The sequence below is a fragment of the Macrobrachium rosenbergii genome, chromosome 3 (assembly GCF_040412425.1).
Source record: "Macrobrachium rosenbergii isolate ZJJX-2024 chromosome 3, ASM4041242v1, whole genome shotgun sequence".
In the NCBI taxonomy this organism is placed as follows: Eukaryota; Metazoa; Arthropoda; class Malacostraca; order Decapoda; family Palaemonidae; genus Macrobrachium; species Macrobrachium rosenbergii.
Genome location: NC_089743.1, coordinates 62577102 through 62594913, shown reverse-complemented (window position 1 = coordinate 62594913; position 17812 = coordinate 62577102). Strand labels below are relative to the sequence as shown.

The 17812-nt window shown below is 37.0% G+C and overlaps 1 protein-coding gene across 2 annotated transcripts in view; it reads left to right on the top strand.

Moving 5' to 3' along the window:
* ebo (ellipsoid body open) overlaps window positions 1–17812 on the top strand; it is a 96738-nt gene that overhangs the window by 35138 nt on the left and 43788 nt on the right. For both annotated transcript variants that reach the window (XM_067134239.1, XM_067134230.1), the window contains exons 8-16: window positions 5912–6138; window positions 12489–12719; window positions 13834–13903; window positions 15163–15339; window positions 15532–15761; window positions 16104–16193; window positions 16498–16672; window positions 16865–17002; window positions 17243–17426. In XM_067134239.1, the coding sequence (XP_066990340.1) occupies window positions 5912–6138; window positions 12489–12719; window positions 13834–13903; window positions 15163–15339; window positions 15532–15761; window positions 16104–16193; window positions 16498–16672; window positions 16865–17002; window positions 17243–17426 (1522 nt within the window). The remainder of the gene's footprint in view (window positions 1–5911; window positions 6139–12488; window positions 12720–13833; window positions 13904–15162; window positions 15340–15531; window positions 15762–16103; window positions 16194–16497; window positions 16673–16864; window positions 17003–17242; window positions 17427–17812) is intronic.

Here is a 17812-nt window from a genome sequence, read left to right as displayed (position 1 = left end):
CAACTTTGACTCGACCGAAATGGTCGAAAACGCAATTGTAAGCTAAAACTCTTACATTCTAGTAATATTCAATCATGTACCTTCATTTTGCAACAAATTGGAAGTCTCTAGCACAATATTTCGATTTATGGTGAATTTTTGAAAAAACTTTTTCCTTACGCCATAATGGGGTAACTCGGCCGAAAATTTCAGAAATTCTTTCATCATTTTGTCGTAATTTTTGCACTGTTTTATATTAGCCGTTACATAAAGTTTTATATATGAAAATGTGCGCAATTTCATGTAAAATACAGCAAAATACAACCCATGGTTGTAGCTTTTATCAGTTTGGAAATATTTTCATATAAACCACGATAACTGCCAAAATTTCAACCTTCGGTCAACTTTGACTTGACCGAAATGGTCAAAAACAAAATTGTAAGCTAAAACTCTTACATTCTAGTAATATTCAATCATTTACCTTCATTTTGCAACAAATTGAAAGTCTCTAGCACAATATTTCGATTTATGGTGAATTTTTGAAAAAAACTTTTCCTTATGTCCGCGCCAGAAATTCTTTCGTCACGTTGTAATGTTTGCACTGTTTTATATTAGTCGTTACATAAAGTTTTATATATGGAAATGTGCACAATTTCATGTAGAATACAACAGAAAATAACTCATGGTTGTAGCTTTTATCAGTTTTGAAATATTTCCATATAAATCACGATAACTGCCAAAATTTCAACCTTCGGTCAACTTTAACTCGACCGAAATGGTAAAAAAACGCAATTATAAGCTAAAACTCTTACATTCTAGTAATATTCATTCATGTACCTTCATTTTGCAACAAACTGAAAGTCTCTTGCACAATATTTCGATTTATGGTGAATTTCTGAAAAAACTTTTTCCTTACGCTCTGCGTGGTAACTCTGCCGAACATCTCAGAAATTCTTTCATCACATTGTCGTAATGTTTGCATCGTTTACATTAGTCGTTACATAAACTTTTATATATGAAAATGTGCACACTTTCATGTAGAATACAACAGAAAATAGCTCTTGGTTGTAGCTTTTATCAGTTTTGAAATATTTTCATACAAATCACGATAAATAGAAAAATTCGACTTTCGGTCAATTTTAACTCGACCGAAAATGGTCGAAAACTGCAATTGTAAGCTAAAACACTTACAGTCTAGTAATATTCAATCAATTAGCTTCATTTTTCAACAAACGGGAAGTCTCTAACACAATATTTCGATTTATTGTGAATTTTTAAAAAAACATTTTTTACGTCCCACTGCTATTAATTCCTGCATCATTTTGTGATAATATTTTCTCTGTGTTGCTTTGATCGTTTTACAATTTGTTATATACCAAAATCATCACAATTTAGTGTACAATATAAAGAAAAAAAAATAACCCGTTAGCTTTAACCGTTTTGCTCACAGCGCGATTTGTATAAAATTATATATGAAAAATTTTTTTGCACTGTCATATATTTCAATATTTATATATGATAATGATATTTTTTTTCATTTCTGATGGTTGCATATTAAACTTCAGGCAATGAAAAAAAAAGGAGCCAAAATGAACTCTTAATCTTAAAAACTAAGCGTGCTGTGATTTTTTGAAAAAAACTTTTTTTCCGCTTCGGCACTAACTCCCGAACGCCGCCGGCATACGGGAGACTTTTTTTAAATAGAGGCTCAGCGTTTAAGGGTTAAAGAAAAGCTGAAAGGAAAGATCGACAGAGAAGGTTGAGGGATAGAAGTTCCATAGGAAAGGAAGAAGATAGTGGAGGGCCTTGACATCCTCTTCTGGATGAGAGGTGCCAAGACCTTCAAAAGATGAGGAGGTGGCACTGTGCCAAGTTGGCGCAGGTGCCAGAAGAGCTCTGGAGCTCTTTGTGGACTACCTGGAATCGCCCACACCCGTGGGAATTCCGCTGCGAATCACTCCTCCTTGGACAGTTAAAGTTAAGTATACCTTAGTTTAACCAGACCACTAAGCTGATTAACAGCTCTCCTAGGGCTGGCTTGAAGGATTAGACTTATTTTACATGGCTAAGAACCAATTGGTTACCTAGCAACAGGACCTACAGCTTATTGTGGAATCCGAACCACATTGTACCGAGAAATGAATTTCTATCACCAGAAATAAATTCCTCTATTCTTTTGTCCTCGACCGGGGAATCGGAGGGCCCAAGGCTGAAGGGCGGCAAGGGGTACCATCTGGGTCAGCTGCTGAGATAGCTGACACAGGAATTTTGTTCGCCAGCTCGGACATTAATCGTCGCAGCACGCAGAGTTCATCGGCCCAGTGAGGCGGGGCAGAATCATGACTTGCGAGGGTATCAGCGGCGGGCGGCAAGAGCGAGGAGATGGTCGGAGGGGGCGTGGTTGACTTGTAGGTAGTGGTGACCAGCTCAGGCCCGGGTTGCGAATCCGTTCCTTTGGGTGAGCCTCCGCTGGAGTCAGGAGAACCCGTCTCTCTTGCTACCGACACTGGCAGCGGAACCAGGCCAGGCGTAGAGGGTTTTTTGAGTTGGATCCCTTGGAGGGGGATCAGGGGCGTGCTCTGGCACTGACACTGGTAGCGATGTGGTAGTGGTCTTGTCTGTCTGGACGGATGGAGATTGGCACTGCTCAGTGCGCCCAAGTGGCACTGGCAGAGGAGTTGATTGGCGAGATTCTCCTGAAGGGAGACCTGGCTGGAGCCTCGGCACTGGCACTGAGGCAGTGCTGGGCACTGGACTTGGATCTGGAATCGATCAAGGGGGCCACTGAGCATAGTATTCAGGTGCCACTGGTAGGAATTTTACATTTTTATGATAATCTGGCAGTGCCAGCTTGGACATGGGCAGTGGCGATTGAGGCCGACTTGCTTCTGGAGAGTTGGGTGGGGAATTTGGATCCCGGAATTGCCGTGAACTTGGATGGGGATGTAAAGTCCTGGCCCAGGAGGACGTCATAGCCTCCTGGAATGTTTTGCTACAGCGAGATTAAACGTTCTCGCTTCGTGGGGTCTGGTGACCCTTAGTTGGACCGTAGGGAGGATCATTTTGTAGCAATTCACTCCCTCGATCGTTACTAAGTCCCGCCTATTTATAACTGCCCCATACGGAATTCTGTCTTCCCGTATGAGGGAAATCTGGGGGTGATGGGTATTCCAGGAATCAGCTATCCAACAGCAATCTGCTAAGGTCAGGGGCTCCTTCTTGGAGATGTTCGTGGCGAGGGCAGGAGGGGCGTTGAGCAGGAAGTGTTCTATTTTCATCAGTTCAATGCACTCGTCGAGGGTCTTAACCCCCACGGACTTGAACCACTCGGCATGGGTGCGCTCGCACTGGTAGGCCCAGTCTGTCCAGGTTTGGTTTACTTCCTTAACTTGCCCTCGCCAGCACCTCCTCCAGCTTTCAGGGGTGATGCCGTACGCCTTGGAGATAGTCTGGCGGACGATGTCCCAATTTTCTTGCTCCTCCGGGGGGAGAGCTTTGTAAGCAATGAGGGCCTTCCCTCCAAGGAACTTGCCCAACACCAGGGAGAGTTCGGAGGCACTCAGGGGGCAGGCCTTTAGGACTGTCTCGGTGGTGTCGAGCCATACCTCGGGCTCTGCCTCCATCCATTTTGGCATGCAGGCGAGTGCCTGGCTGAAGTCCGTATGGAAGATATGGTTAGATTATATCCATACTGAGAGCCCAGTTGAGATTTCTATAAACACTTTTTTTTTTTTTCTGTATACCCTCCTGAAGACAAATGCCTTGTGGTTACAACAGTCATGGCATACAAGGCTGCATTAACGGAACCCTTGCTTTATGGATTCAGGATTGACTCCAGTATAGAAGTTGTCACTTCCCTTTTGCAGTCTTTTGCTCTACAAAGGCCCGCTCACGAAAGGCTTCCAATTACAGGCAGTCCCCGGTTATTGGCGGGGTTCTGTTCTGAGGGTGTGATGATAACCAAATATCACTTTTTTGGCAATTTTTGGGGCTTATCGGCGCTGATTTTTGCTTATCGACGCCTCTGTTAGGTATGTATTGGTGCCAATATGCGGAAATCAGCGATTTTTGCTGCCAAAAATTGCCGATTTTTGTCGTTAAACAAGCGCCGTTAACTGAGCCCGCCGTTAACCGGGGACTGCCTGTACTTGGTCCCTGAACAAGGTGCTTACACTTCTATGAACCCCTCAATTCAACGGACTCAGTACATCCACAACGCACATGCTATAAAAGGCAATCATCTTGATTGGATTAGCATCAGGAGCTTGTATTAGTGAACTGGGCTCTCTTAGATGGGGACGATGCATCATGCAAACAACTGACCATCAATTATTATTGCCCCCTGGCCCATCATTCCTGGCCAAGAATGAGGATCCTTTAAAAAGGAAATCTATTCTTATAAAACTCATTTTAGCAAACAAGACATTATGCCCGGTTCAAGCACTTAAGGCTTCCTAGAAGTCACGACAGACATCCTAGATGGTCCGATTTTCCTACACCCAAGCACACAAACTGAAGTGTTTCTCATTAAAAAGGCAAACCCACACTCCTTTCCTAGGTCAGATGATGTTAGGAAAGTAAGTACGTCTTTGGCCTTCTAAAGAAATGTCTCTTTCGAAGAAGCCTCCGAATGTACAGGGTGGTCATCAGTTAAATTAATGCCATGTGCTTGAACAAATTCGACTACGCTCTGTATCAGTAGGTGGCATGGTTAGTCTTAACCCCTAGGTGCTATGGCAGAAAACCAGGGGTATTATTGACTGTGAGTGTGCTATCTATCACTGGGAGAAGGGCGACAGTACTGCAAACAAACCCAGCATCCTTAGGTAAGCCACTGTAGAACTACATTGTAAAACTTAAGTTTGCGTATAGTTTCTTGTTCCTTGGTACCGAAACCTGAAGAGTATTTGGAATAAAGAATGGGACTTGAAATCTGTGACTTGACCTCAAACCAGAAAGGTTTTTCCCTTTTGGGTGTTGGGATTAAAAATTGAGAGCTTAACCCTTTTTCGTCACCTGCCAATTTCTTTTAAAGCTCCTCGAGGGCGAAACAAGTGACTATGCTATCAAAAAACAGGTTTTGACATAGGAAAAACCTATTTTTGGTAGCCCCTGTTGAGTCCTCAAAACCCTCCCACTTCCCTGACGAAAAGGCATGGGATTTGGGCAGGGGATCATCCTGCACTGACCAACAGAAGGTAATGGCTCTTCGGCCTTTAACGGCCTGGTTGTAAACAAGAGGGCGGATGTGCATGCGCAATAGTCACTTCTCTTTCTTGCAGGTTCTTTTGATGTTGGCAAAACTGTTCAGCTTTGCTGAAGATAAGGGAAAGTGCCCTCTTATCTTTTGAGTCCATTATATACTCCATCATGTGTTATAATGTTAATCATTACGACACAATACCTGGCCAAAAAGACCAACTAGAAGAGAATTCTTTGATATTAGTTTGGTCACCATGGAGCTCTGGTAGACCATGGAAGGTAACTACTTGAGGACTCACCAGCGACTACCTGTTTTGGTAAAGCTCTCTGGTCTGTTACACAATGGGTTTACAACCAGTGTTCTGTTTTGTTCAGTAGTTAATTTGAATGGCACATAATAATAGATTGTCATATCTGTGGTGCATCACTATATTGTAATCGAAAATAATGAGTAAAAAAGCCACAATAATGTAACTGATAAACTGTTTTTATCCCTTTTTTGTATTTTTTTGTATCTTGAAAAATACAGTTTATCAGTTACATTATTGTGGCTCTTTTACCCATAAATTGTCATTGTCATGATTTGTGTGAAGTATCAGTTTACAAAACGGTGGAATACTACAGTTCAAGATTACATTTGATGGTGATTAAGTTGTTCTTATACTGATAATTTTGTAAGTAATACTAGATATAAAAAAAATTGTTGATTGTTGTTTTTCCTTTTATTAAGCATAATAAACGGAGGCCGAATGGAACTATAGAGAGTTCCTGTGTACCTGGGGAATCTCTTGGAGTGCTGGCAATGGGAGCAATCAATGAGCTTATGAGTAAAAACTGTGTGCCCCATGACTTTGAAGACTTCCTTTTACAAATGTTCCGTAATACATTCCAACTTCTGCAGCGGCTAGTGCGAGATGAGCCAAATACAACCTCAAGACTACAGTTACTGGAGCCAAGGTGAGATTCCACCACAACTTTTCTGTGAGAACATATTGTAATTGTGTGCTGAGCACATTAAAAACCATGTAAAATATTAACCTTACTTCAGTTGTTCTGTTGTCATGTCTAGGTACAATATACACTGTTCATTTGAGAACACACACCTTTTCCTTTCATAAGGAATACTTTCTTCCATAGCCAGACCTTCAAATAAAAGACTTCATATTTGTAAATCTGAGAAAATACTAGATTATCTTGAATTTGTAAGCTGTTCTGACAAGAGTACCAACTTTTGTATTATGTGTGAAAGTCCAGCTTTCATAAAAGGTTTTTATATCTAGGAAAAATTCATATCTTGAATATGTGAGCTTTTGCTGCATGTGCTCATTTGTATTTAGACATACTTTGAATGTGTGTGTGATCTTAATATGTTTTGGGACTAGGAATCATTTTTAGAATTGTTAAGTAGTGGGTCTGCCAATAGCTTGTAAAAAGATATGATGAAATTCAACTTTAGTTCACCTACTGTGCAAAGATGTAATAATAAACATTGTTGAAATACTGTAATTCTCTAGTCTATGGAAATACAATATATGCAAGGAGGTGTTGAATATCATGGGAGTAAACCCCAGGAATTCCCCACACCTGACCACCATAATGGAAACACGATTCACTTCTCCATTGTTCTTCCTCTTGTCTGTCTGTATCTCAGTGGGTCTGAAACAAGGATGTGATAGTTACCGTGGATCTTAAATATTTTAATGGTTCGATAGATGCAAGAAGTTGGAAAATTTATGTTAGATATAATCGTAGACTTTTGGAATAGGAAAGTGAGTTTTGAATGGAGTGTAGAATGGCTGATGATTGCAGACAGTACAGTGCAGATTGAGAATTGTGAAGAGGAAATTGGAAGTAAATGTGAGCAAGAGTAAGGTTAAGATGGTAAATGTAATCCAAAAAGAGGGAGCATTGACCATTGGGAATCAGTGGGTTTATTATATGAGACTGAGTAGTCCATGAGTGTAAACATTTTGCAAACAGCTTTGTTTCTTCATGACTGTAGAAAAGTAAATATTACCAAGTTATGGTTGTGTGTGTGTGTGTGTGTCTGTGAGTAAGAGAGTGTAGGTGCTATCAATATGGCTACCAGGCTATTGAGTCCTTTCCCACATTCCACTAACCATGCCTTGAGTTCCGTTTGTGGTGGGAGGGTGGAATTTGTTACAAGTTCCAATTTAAATGAAGATTTTATATAAGTAATTTACCCAGTAATTACATAGTTATTAGTTTCTTGTAACCGGCAGCTTAAAATTTTGAAATTGCGAGTCACACTATACTCGGTTTTTTTCCATCTGTCCACCTGCCTGTGGTGCTCGCACATGGTAACACTACGTCCGGGGCTTTAAATAGTTATGCTATGTGTAAGTCTTAGGTAAATAAAAGGATATCTGGGTGTACATTTGCAACTGAAAAGTGTTTTAATAATTTACTGTTTGCGAATTACACTATTAATATTCGAAATAGGATATTGTTATTATTGTTGAATGTAAGCTGCCTTTTCGGGGTGGCGAATGGAACAGCTAGACACAGTGGCGGGAAAATTGCTTCTCTCGCTGTTCACTACAGCAACAATAATGTATTGATTTTATGTAGGGAAATTATTATTATTATTATTATTATTATTATTATTATTATTATTATTATTATTATTATTTTTTTTTTTTTTATTATTATTATTATTATTAAAACACTTTGTATTGCAAAATATTTATCTTATATCCTGTCTTTTCTAAAACTTGCACTTATGATTAACTTTTTCAGGCTCAGCGATGTTAGTCAGTAACTGGGTGGACGATGGAAAAAAATTCAGAAAGTTTGTTTTGGTTCAGGTTCCATTGTAGGAAGAAGACAATAGAACCTGAACCCAGACTTCAACATTTCTGATTGAATATTGTAATAAAAGACTTCCAATATTCCGCACTGTCCTTTTCCAACATGAATATCGGCCAGTTACTGACTAACATTGCTGAGCCTAAAATTAATCATAAGGAGGATAGAAAAGACACTTTATAAGATGTTAGGCATAATACAGATCCATTTTTAATAAGACCCATTTAAAAAGAGGGTCTACTCCTTCATATTATTATTATTATTATTATTATTATTATTATTATTATTACATTCAACAATAATAACAATATCCTATTTCGAATATTAACGGTGTAATTCGCATACAATAAATTATTAAAACACTTTTCAGTTGCAAAATATACACCCAGATATCCTTTTATTTACCTAAAACTTGCACTTAGCGTAACTATTTAAAGCCTGGGACGCAGTGTTACCATGTGCAAGCACCACAGGTGGGTGGACAGATGGAAAAAAACCGAGTATAGTTTGTTTTGGTTATGGCAACACACCCCACCCACTTTCGAGGGAAGAAGAGATGCAACATAGCAAAGAGCTTCAGTTTGTTTCTGTCGGCTGTGGTTGAAGGACTGTGGTTGGCAGCAGCTTGGATTTTGAAATTTATACTTTGCTGGTTGTTTGTTGTATCTATGATTCATGAAGTATTAATTTTCGTAGCCTTTCAGCACAATTTAGATAGTGTTAGGCAAGTTTTGATCATTGGTTTATGACTTTTTGCCCATTTGTTGGACTTGTCTTTGTAATTTTCCATGATATCTGACACTACAGTATAGCCGATTCACTAAAGGTAGATTATTGGGCCTATGGAGATTTTTGTTTGGCGGCCTCTGATTGGCTGGTACTGGGATTTATGCAGCTCGCTTCACTGTTTTCATTTTAACGTCTGTAGCTCAGAAAACTTGCAATATGTTTATATTTCTTCATTTATCTCACGTTTTACACAAGATAGGAAAGTTTTGGCCATACCATAGGATACAGTATTAATTGTACAACTAAATCATGATCTTGAACAGCCAACTGTTATGTATATCGTTATCAGAAAAGAATCAATATTTTTTGTGAGAATAAGGATGGATAAAATTATTGGAAATACTGAATTCCCAACAGATACACAGGAGTTTGGAGATGATACTAATGCAAGGACAGATATTTGAATTAATAAAAATTTCATGAAATGTACCGGCGATCCTGATAGGAATTCTATTTTTAGACATATTTTGTAGCAGTTGTCGGATAACATTATTTAGAGCGCATTCGTTGTGGCCAAGAATATAGGCTGTCTAACCAAGAAGAAGGGCCAAGAGAGGTTGGCTAAAAACGAAGTTTCCTTTCCACCGACTGCTGCTCAGATCACTCGGACAACTTTTCATATGGAGTTATTTTTACTATTAACAATCTTATTATGCCACAGTTTTAATGATGATTTATCAGCCACTTACTGTTGCTAAATGCTCTTTTACTTTTCAAATTGTAATTAGTTAATATTCTTTATAGCATGGATACTGGGATATAGAATGCATATGTTCTTTGTTTACCATATACAAAAATTCTGTAGTAGCTTATAATAAAATGAGCTTTGTCTATTTTCATTGTTGCACGCAAATTTCATGTCTTTAGTTCTTGGATAAGACAAAATAAATGTCCTTTTAAATACGAAAAAATCATAAAAAACACCATGTTATTCATAAATTATATATATATGTATATATATGTGTGTCATTATATGTTGGCGTGTCTTAAGGGATCAGTGACAAAATCATTGATGCTGCAGCCAACCATCAGACAAAAGAAAGTATACCTTAGTTTTACCAGACCACTCATTAATATTATAAAAGAATGCTGGCCACATTTAAGAAAGTAGAAGAGCAAAATAAATTCATGTGATGTCATTAAGAAGCAATTACATTTGCTAGATATTTGTGTGATTACATGATATCATCATTCTCTCTCTCTCTCTCTCTCTCTCTCTCTCTCTCTCTCTCTCTCTCTCTCTCTCTCTCTCTCTCTCTCTCTCTCTCTCTCTCTCTTTTCTTTTTGAAAAAATGGGTTGTGGACAATGATTGTGATTTTTTAGCAATTGCATTGATATTTATTTTCAGTCACTGCAGTGACAGTATCAATTGATGAAATAGAAATTCTGCAGTAGCTTCTGAAGATTTTGGGCTAACAAGCAAAATCATGAACAAAGCTACACATGGTTTGAATCATTAGACAGTTCACCATCCCTACCCTCCCAACAACTTCTACCTTCTTCCAACCTTTCACCGTCCACCTCCGTCTCCTGTGTCAGTCTTAGGAGCCAAACGACACTGCATGATGATGTTACTCTACCTAATTTCCCTCCTCTAAAGCGTTTTATAATCCTGAGAAAAAACACTTATAAACCCATTTTTCACATTGCAGATTGTTCACACTTTTTTTTTTACCAACGTCTTTTAGTTTTTATGAAATAACGTAAGTAAATATATCTTAACTGGTAATGAGATTCCTGCACCAATCAGCTAATAGTATTACTACTTAACTACATAAACAAAAGCAGCATTGCCATTTACAATGTCTCGTGAATTCAAGGGGTAAAAGAAATCATTTCCAAAACTGTACCTATTCTTCCCCTGAAAGTGGGTGGGGCACATTGCCATAACCAAAACAAACTAGCGTGGTAAAAGAAACTAATAACTATGTAATTACTGGGTAAGTATCTATAAAACTTTACTCTATAAAAATTTTATTTTTTCTTTTCTTATATTTTTACTACTCTATGTTAGTTTTTCGGAAAAGCGTACTCAAACATATACTGTACTCAAGCCACTCTTGATGGCTAAATATGAAAATTAACCTTGATTTACTGACAACCCAAATAATTTAGGAAGAAATTACTAGATTCAAGTAAATTAAATTGTTTTTGTAAATATAGACAGTCCCTGGTTAACAGCGAGGACTCTGTTCCCGGCTGAGTGCTGCTGACCAAAAATAGCCATTAATTATCATAATAAATGACGTTTACAATGTTTTAACCACCAATAAACTGCTTATCAGCGCCAATAAACCGCTTACCGACGCTGATAAACTGCTTACCGACGCCTGATATACTGTTTACCAATGCTGAAATACGCTTACCATCGCCGAAAATCTGGTTAACAACGTTGTTAGCCGAGAGCCGTAAAACCGGGATGCCGTTAACCGACACCGCCAGTAAGCAAGGACTGCTTGTATTAAAGAAAATGTATCAGTATATTTTGCAAGAAATTATGGGTAGTGAAAATACATTTGACGTAAATTATTAGCATAATTCAAATGAGCCACAATCCGTTAACCAAAACTTTGGTATACGTATCCCAGTCAGATGGGATGCTGAAAGGAGACCTAAATGGCCACATAGTAATGGTCAGAACTGGTTTTTGAGGGAGAAGCCAAGGTTTAAAGCTGTTGACTGCAGTGGTTGAGAAGCCCAAAGAAAAGTTGATAACACAGAAGTGGAGAATGAATAGTACAGATGTCATCCAAGAAAAGGATTGTATTGTTTTACTGGTGAAGTTTGCTTAACACAACATAGGGAGCTGTGAGCTAATTTGATACTGAAGGATAGAAAGATGAAAAAACCAGTCAAAGGAAATTTTAAAAATGTAAACAGAAAAGTGAATTAAACAAATAATAATATAAAGAAAAAATCTGTTAAAGCATCAAAAAGTGGTCAAGTGGAAACTGTGGAAAGAATCTATACAAATGTCAGCAGAAGTAGTAGGTATGGTAATATCTGGGAAGGTTTATAACAAGGGGTTAGAGTCAAGGTGTACAAAGGGGCAAAGAAGATTGAAGAGAAGAATCTTTCAAGCTCTGGTACATGACAGGAAGGGAAGATGATGGAGATATGTACAGAGAAAAGTGTTACTTTACAAAAGGCTTTTTGTACAGTATCCAATGATCCTGCAAGCCCATTCATAAGATGTCTGAGCATAACTGATGGATCTGTTGGTTTTTAAAGCATTCCTGGCATTGAAGAGTCACAAATGTTATCATTGTTCAGATAGTTTGTTTTAATAGTAGTGAAGTTACTGTACAATATTTGGCTATATGGAGCTGACTTGTATTACCAACTATTGTTGCACACATGTTCCCCTTGCCTGTCCTCATAGTTTGGAGTAAATTCATCATTTTTATTGCAAAGCTCTGTACTGAAAGAGTTCTGTCACCCTGTATAATAGCAAGATTTCTGTCATCAAGTATGTATGTACTTAAAAGAGTAAGGCTGTAGAAGACAGTGGTTTATAGGTTTACATGTACAGATGATTTGGAAATGTTTGACATTTACTCCATCAGTAGTCTTTAATATTACTTGTACTTTGAATATTAATGTTAATTTCACATGTAACGTTAATGTTATATTATTTTTTATGTTAATTTCACATGTAACGTTAATGTTATATTATTTTTTATTTCAGCTACATAGACAAATTCTCAGAATTTCTGAGACTTTTTGTGAGTGTTCATCTTCGTCGATTTGAGAATAACTCTCACTTCCCAGTCTTGGAATTTCTCTCTCTTCTCTTCCGCTATACATTCCATCAACAGTCTGTGGATGCATACTTCAACTGTCTTGATGTGTGGAGTATCTTCTTGGACCATCTTTCATCCAAAATTCAGGGTTCACAAGATCAAACTAGTGTTGTAAGGTAAATGTCATTCATAGTTATTTTAATCTTAAACTTGAAATATGGTAACCCATAAGTTCAAGGAGCTCCTGTGAATGTAGACAATTGGCCCATGATTTATATGGGGGATAGGTTGTAGAATCCCCCATGTATATGAAAAATCACATGAATAAAGATCTTTATCTGGCAATGTAGTGTATTTCCAAAATCTGTTAATATCATCCTGTTAGTAACAGGCCAGACTTTTGTCTCTCTTTAAGCCAGACTTTTGCTTTTGTACAAGAGTGATTGTTTGTACAGTACTGTATGGTAAGGATTGTCTATAAAGTTTCAAGTCATGGTTACATAGGAGCATATTCTGAGGTGAAAGGATACATCATTGTTCTTTGTTTCAAATCGTGATTATAAAACAGCTTATTGGAAAGAGGTAGTATAAACACAGTCCTAATGCTTTCATGTATGGAACTGAAATGCTTTAATTGTAATCTTTATGTACTTGAGTGCTTGGTAGATGTTGAAAATTCAGAGTTCACTTGTGAAACCTCCAGTGTGCTTTTTTTTCCAAATATCTCTCAAGCTTGTTTTCAAATTGCCATGAGTTACTCAGGCATAAGTACTGACTCTGATTCCAGCCATGAATTACTATATTTTTTGCCCATTTAAAGTAGCCTGTATCAAAGGCAGCATTTGAATTTTGTCTTTGAATTTTTATTACTCAGATTCAGAATGCATTTTGTTCATCTTAAACCAGCATAAGGAGCTCAGACCTATTTTGCCTACCTGTGGCTCTGAAGTATTATTACAAAGTTAACCTGACAACTCAGTCTCATTTCTTGTTTCATATGGGCTGGAAGGATTTGTTTTAAGTGAGGGATTGAAAACTGACTAGACAAGTTAGACAGGATTTGTGGACATTAGCCACTAGGGGTTAAAAGGACAGTGCACAAGGATCAAAAGAATAACTGATGCTAACACTAGGTGAAAAGCAATGTTTTAAAATCCTCCATATGAAGTGTGTTTTGAAAGGCATCTGATTTCAGTATGAGTCTGATGTAAAGTGTACTTGGGCAGAAAATTGTACCATTGGAAACCGTCAGTGGATATTTGTTTATTGTATTTATTTATTTTTCTGCAGCAAATATGAAGATGCTCTTATATCCCTGGCTCAAGGAATACTACATAAAATCCAACTGCGACATAATCAAGTGAGTATTGGTATATTTAACATTATGTTAATCACAAAATCTGGACTGTCCATTGCTGTGTCATGTAGTGGAATGAAGACAAATCAGTACTGGAATATTTTATTTCTCGTATTAAATGAATATTTGTTATAAGGGACTAGTATACAAGCACTTGAAGAACAAGGAACTAGTCCCACAGTATTATTTTAGATGTGAAGTGAATCTACCTGGGGTTATTGGGAAGGCTGACCATTAGTGGAATGAATTTTCTTCTTGTAGTTTCAGTTTTCATCATCATCATCATCATTCACTGTTTTTTATGGGTCTTCCCATTGTCTTACATCTGTACTTCCAAAGCTGCTATTTTATTTTTTTATCTCCCTGGCTATGGACACCTGATCTCTCAGAAACTTTATATATAAAATATGATTATCCCAATGTACTCTAGCCTTGAATCATGGCATTTTAGTCACTTTGCACAAGTCCCCTGTCTGTTCAGTGTAGAGAAGTATACTGGTTTTATACATTTTGTCATGAGTCTTTACTTTGTTTACTGATGAATTATTCATCTTTACTACAGTAAACCCCCCGTATTTGCGTTCTCACGATTCGCGGATTTCTCTGTGGAACATATCTACCCGTTATTTGTGGAAAATTCACCCATTCGTGGTATTTTTGACTGAGAAATATTCAGTAATTACTGTATTTTCATATAATTTTCATGACTAAATGCACTTTTTGTGATGAAACTATTAAAATACTGAGGTATAAGCATTTTTAGAGGGTTTTTCTTGTGTTTAAATTATCAAAATAGGCAGTTCTAAGTGTTTTTAGAGGGGTTTTAAGTATTTGCAGATTTTAGCTATTCGCGGGGGTTGGGTTGTGGTACGCATCCCCTGTGATACAGGGGTTTACTATATTAGTGTGGATATCTTGACACTTCATCCTGACTGTTGCTACTTATTTTTCCTCTAATAATAATTAAAGATAGTAAAATGGAAGAATAGGAAAAAATTTTATTTTTTTTTTAATTTTTAAGGGATTAATCCTATTATTATTATAAGTAGGTCAAGCATTATTAGGTCAGTTGTTATTGAATGTTATTTACTGTATTTTATGTTTTTAAATGACTTTATGGAAGAAGAATTTTTATAATTTGAAGCATAGTGTAAACTGGTGCATAAATTGCTTTGACCCATATAAGTGTCCACCAGTAGGTCTTGGTGGACTCATTAAACTTTACCTTAGTGATGATAATGTAAAGATGGGTTACTTTCCAGGCTGAGCTAGAAGAACTTGACCATGAAATATGTGAAGAAATTTCAGAGAGCATCATCCACTATGATGAGGTGGACACAAGTGAAGATGTTTCCGAGTGGCATTTTTTCTTCACAAAAAATCTTGAACTTCTAGCAAAGATTGCGGACCTTATGCCAGACCAAATTTTTTCACTTGTGGTATGTTCATAAAAGAGGAAGAAATTTCCTAGTGTAACTTTAAGTATTACTTTTAAGAAGTTATATTATATACTTGATAAAAATTAAAAGGATTTTTTTATCACAAAAGAAATGCATGCACACTGTTGAATACTTTTTTACTGCAATTTTAAATGGTTGACATGGGACCTTGTGATTATTTTCTCACAACAGTACGAGCCTTGGAATGATGCAGCAAAAATTTATCTGAGTCTCCAAAGCAACATGGTAGAGCAGAATGGCCGCCGTAGGTTGAATATTTCTGCGGAACATGAATGTCCAAGACTTCATTGTTTACTGCGAGACTTATCCTCATTATTGCAAGCTGTGGGAAGATTATCAACACTTTTCCTTGGAGAGGAATTACCCAAAAGATCTACCACTGCTATCCAAGTCATTGAAAAGTAAGCTTCCCCTGGTGTATTATATTTTGTAGAGGGTTTTTTTTATACAATTCACAATAAGGTTTTGTCTTATTGATGCTGAATCATTATTAATAAACAGATTTTCTATTCAGGAATTTCTGTTGTATTTTTTTGAGTCAGAGGACTGGGAGGCATTGAATGACCATGAACCTCTTTAGGAAAGGTAATGTTAATTTCACAAGTCATTGATGAAACTTCTGCCAGTAGTGGACATTCAATCAACAAAATGGGAAAGCACCAGTAAATTAGTTCAGACCAGGTTTTATGTTTTACATGGCTTGTCCATTATTGTAAAGAGAATTTTTCTTTTGTTTTTTTCAGACTAGTCCAAATGGCCAATTACAGCACAGGTTTCAAGCTCTTTGAGGTTGAAACTGCTGTTGATGTCCTACACTTAGATTTTGTGGAAGTGTAAGTGTTTCTCATACTATAGCATGATTGTGTTTGAGTTTTTCTGTAAGCCTAATATCAAGAATTAAGTTTTTTGATAGTTTTAATATTTTAACGTTATAATCTAGTGTTTTGAATTAGATGTCTGTACCATTTTGTTAACATATTGAAATATGTGCTCTATTTTATGCCTGAATTTATTGTTATTAATTGTTTTCACTTTTTTGCTGTATAATTTTGTGACAATAGATATTAAGCCAAACTGTGTAGATTTGTTTCTTAACATTTTTACCTACTTTCTGCTGATCAGTATTTGATTTTGCAGTCATGCTCAAGTATTGTCAACATTACGGGCTTGGGTTCACTGGGTTTCTCAACTTTATGGGCAACAGTTTGTGCAAGTATTCCCAGGTGGTACTCAAACGCACCAGCATCAGGACACATGCCATACAATTAACAAACAGATGCTTGTTGCTGCTACAAATGTTTTAAATGTTGGGGTGAGTCTTTATTATTTCATGAAATAGTACAGTCTGATTTTCCTTTATGCATGTAGATATTCAATGATCATTGACACTTTTGAAGAGTTTTCTTTTTTTTTATTCATGTTGTAAAGATTGATTAGGTTTGTGATCGAACAAGTAACATTTATATCCATACCAGCATAATAATTGATTTTTCCTTATCCACAGGCACCTCCTTTAATTGTAAATTGTGGAGTTCAGCTTCTGTTATCGCTGTCTGTGATGGTTCGGTCTCCTGTAGCATTAGAATTAAACCAAGTGCAATCCCTTTACATTCAGGCCCAGTCAATATCATCAGATGTAAAGGTAATATATGAATTTTTGTTTATCATAATTTTTAAGAAATTTAACTGCCTTTCTATTTATCATGCATTTTTCGTGCATCGTAGATTATCGGTGATTTTCACAGGATTGTATATTGTGTATTTGTTGCTGTTCAAGGTGTGATACGAAGTCGCATGATTTTATTTATGAGGTTTTAGTATTTAGGTATTCAGGATATGCTTGCTAGAAGGGCATTGTTACTAATGACAGTTTCATTATTAGGTACGTCGTCTATTGTTGAGAGCGCTAGTCAATTTCCTCTTGTTGCCTTGGCCAAGTTTTGTTGTTGACCATCGTTTAGAAACTCGGAAGCACCATCTTACCTCCTTCATAAGTTCCTTTACTTCAGATGTGAAAAAGATTGACATCCAGGCAATATCTGATGACAAAAATATGCAGGAGAGCAGTAAGTATGATCATTTTTTCTGGGTTAAAAACTACTTTACTTCCATTTATTAGTGTGTTATTTGGATAGTTTTTCTGTATTTAGCTTGTGGATAATTTTTGGGTAAGTATAGTATTCATGCTGCCATGGGCATAAAATTAAAAGGATTTTTGTAGCTTGTTTTCAGTAGTTTGTAGAGTTACTTGATACTTCCTAGATTCAGAAAAGAAGGTATTTATATCATACTCAGAACAGAGACCATCGTAAGTGATTACAAAACATTAAGTTGTATCCCATTTTGAGTATGGAGTACTGTACAATATTTGTGGCTGGTTGAGTTCCATGTTATGGTTCCATAAAGAAATTTAGTATTTAACACTAAACTGACTCAGATTTTTGGATCGTAT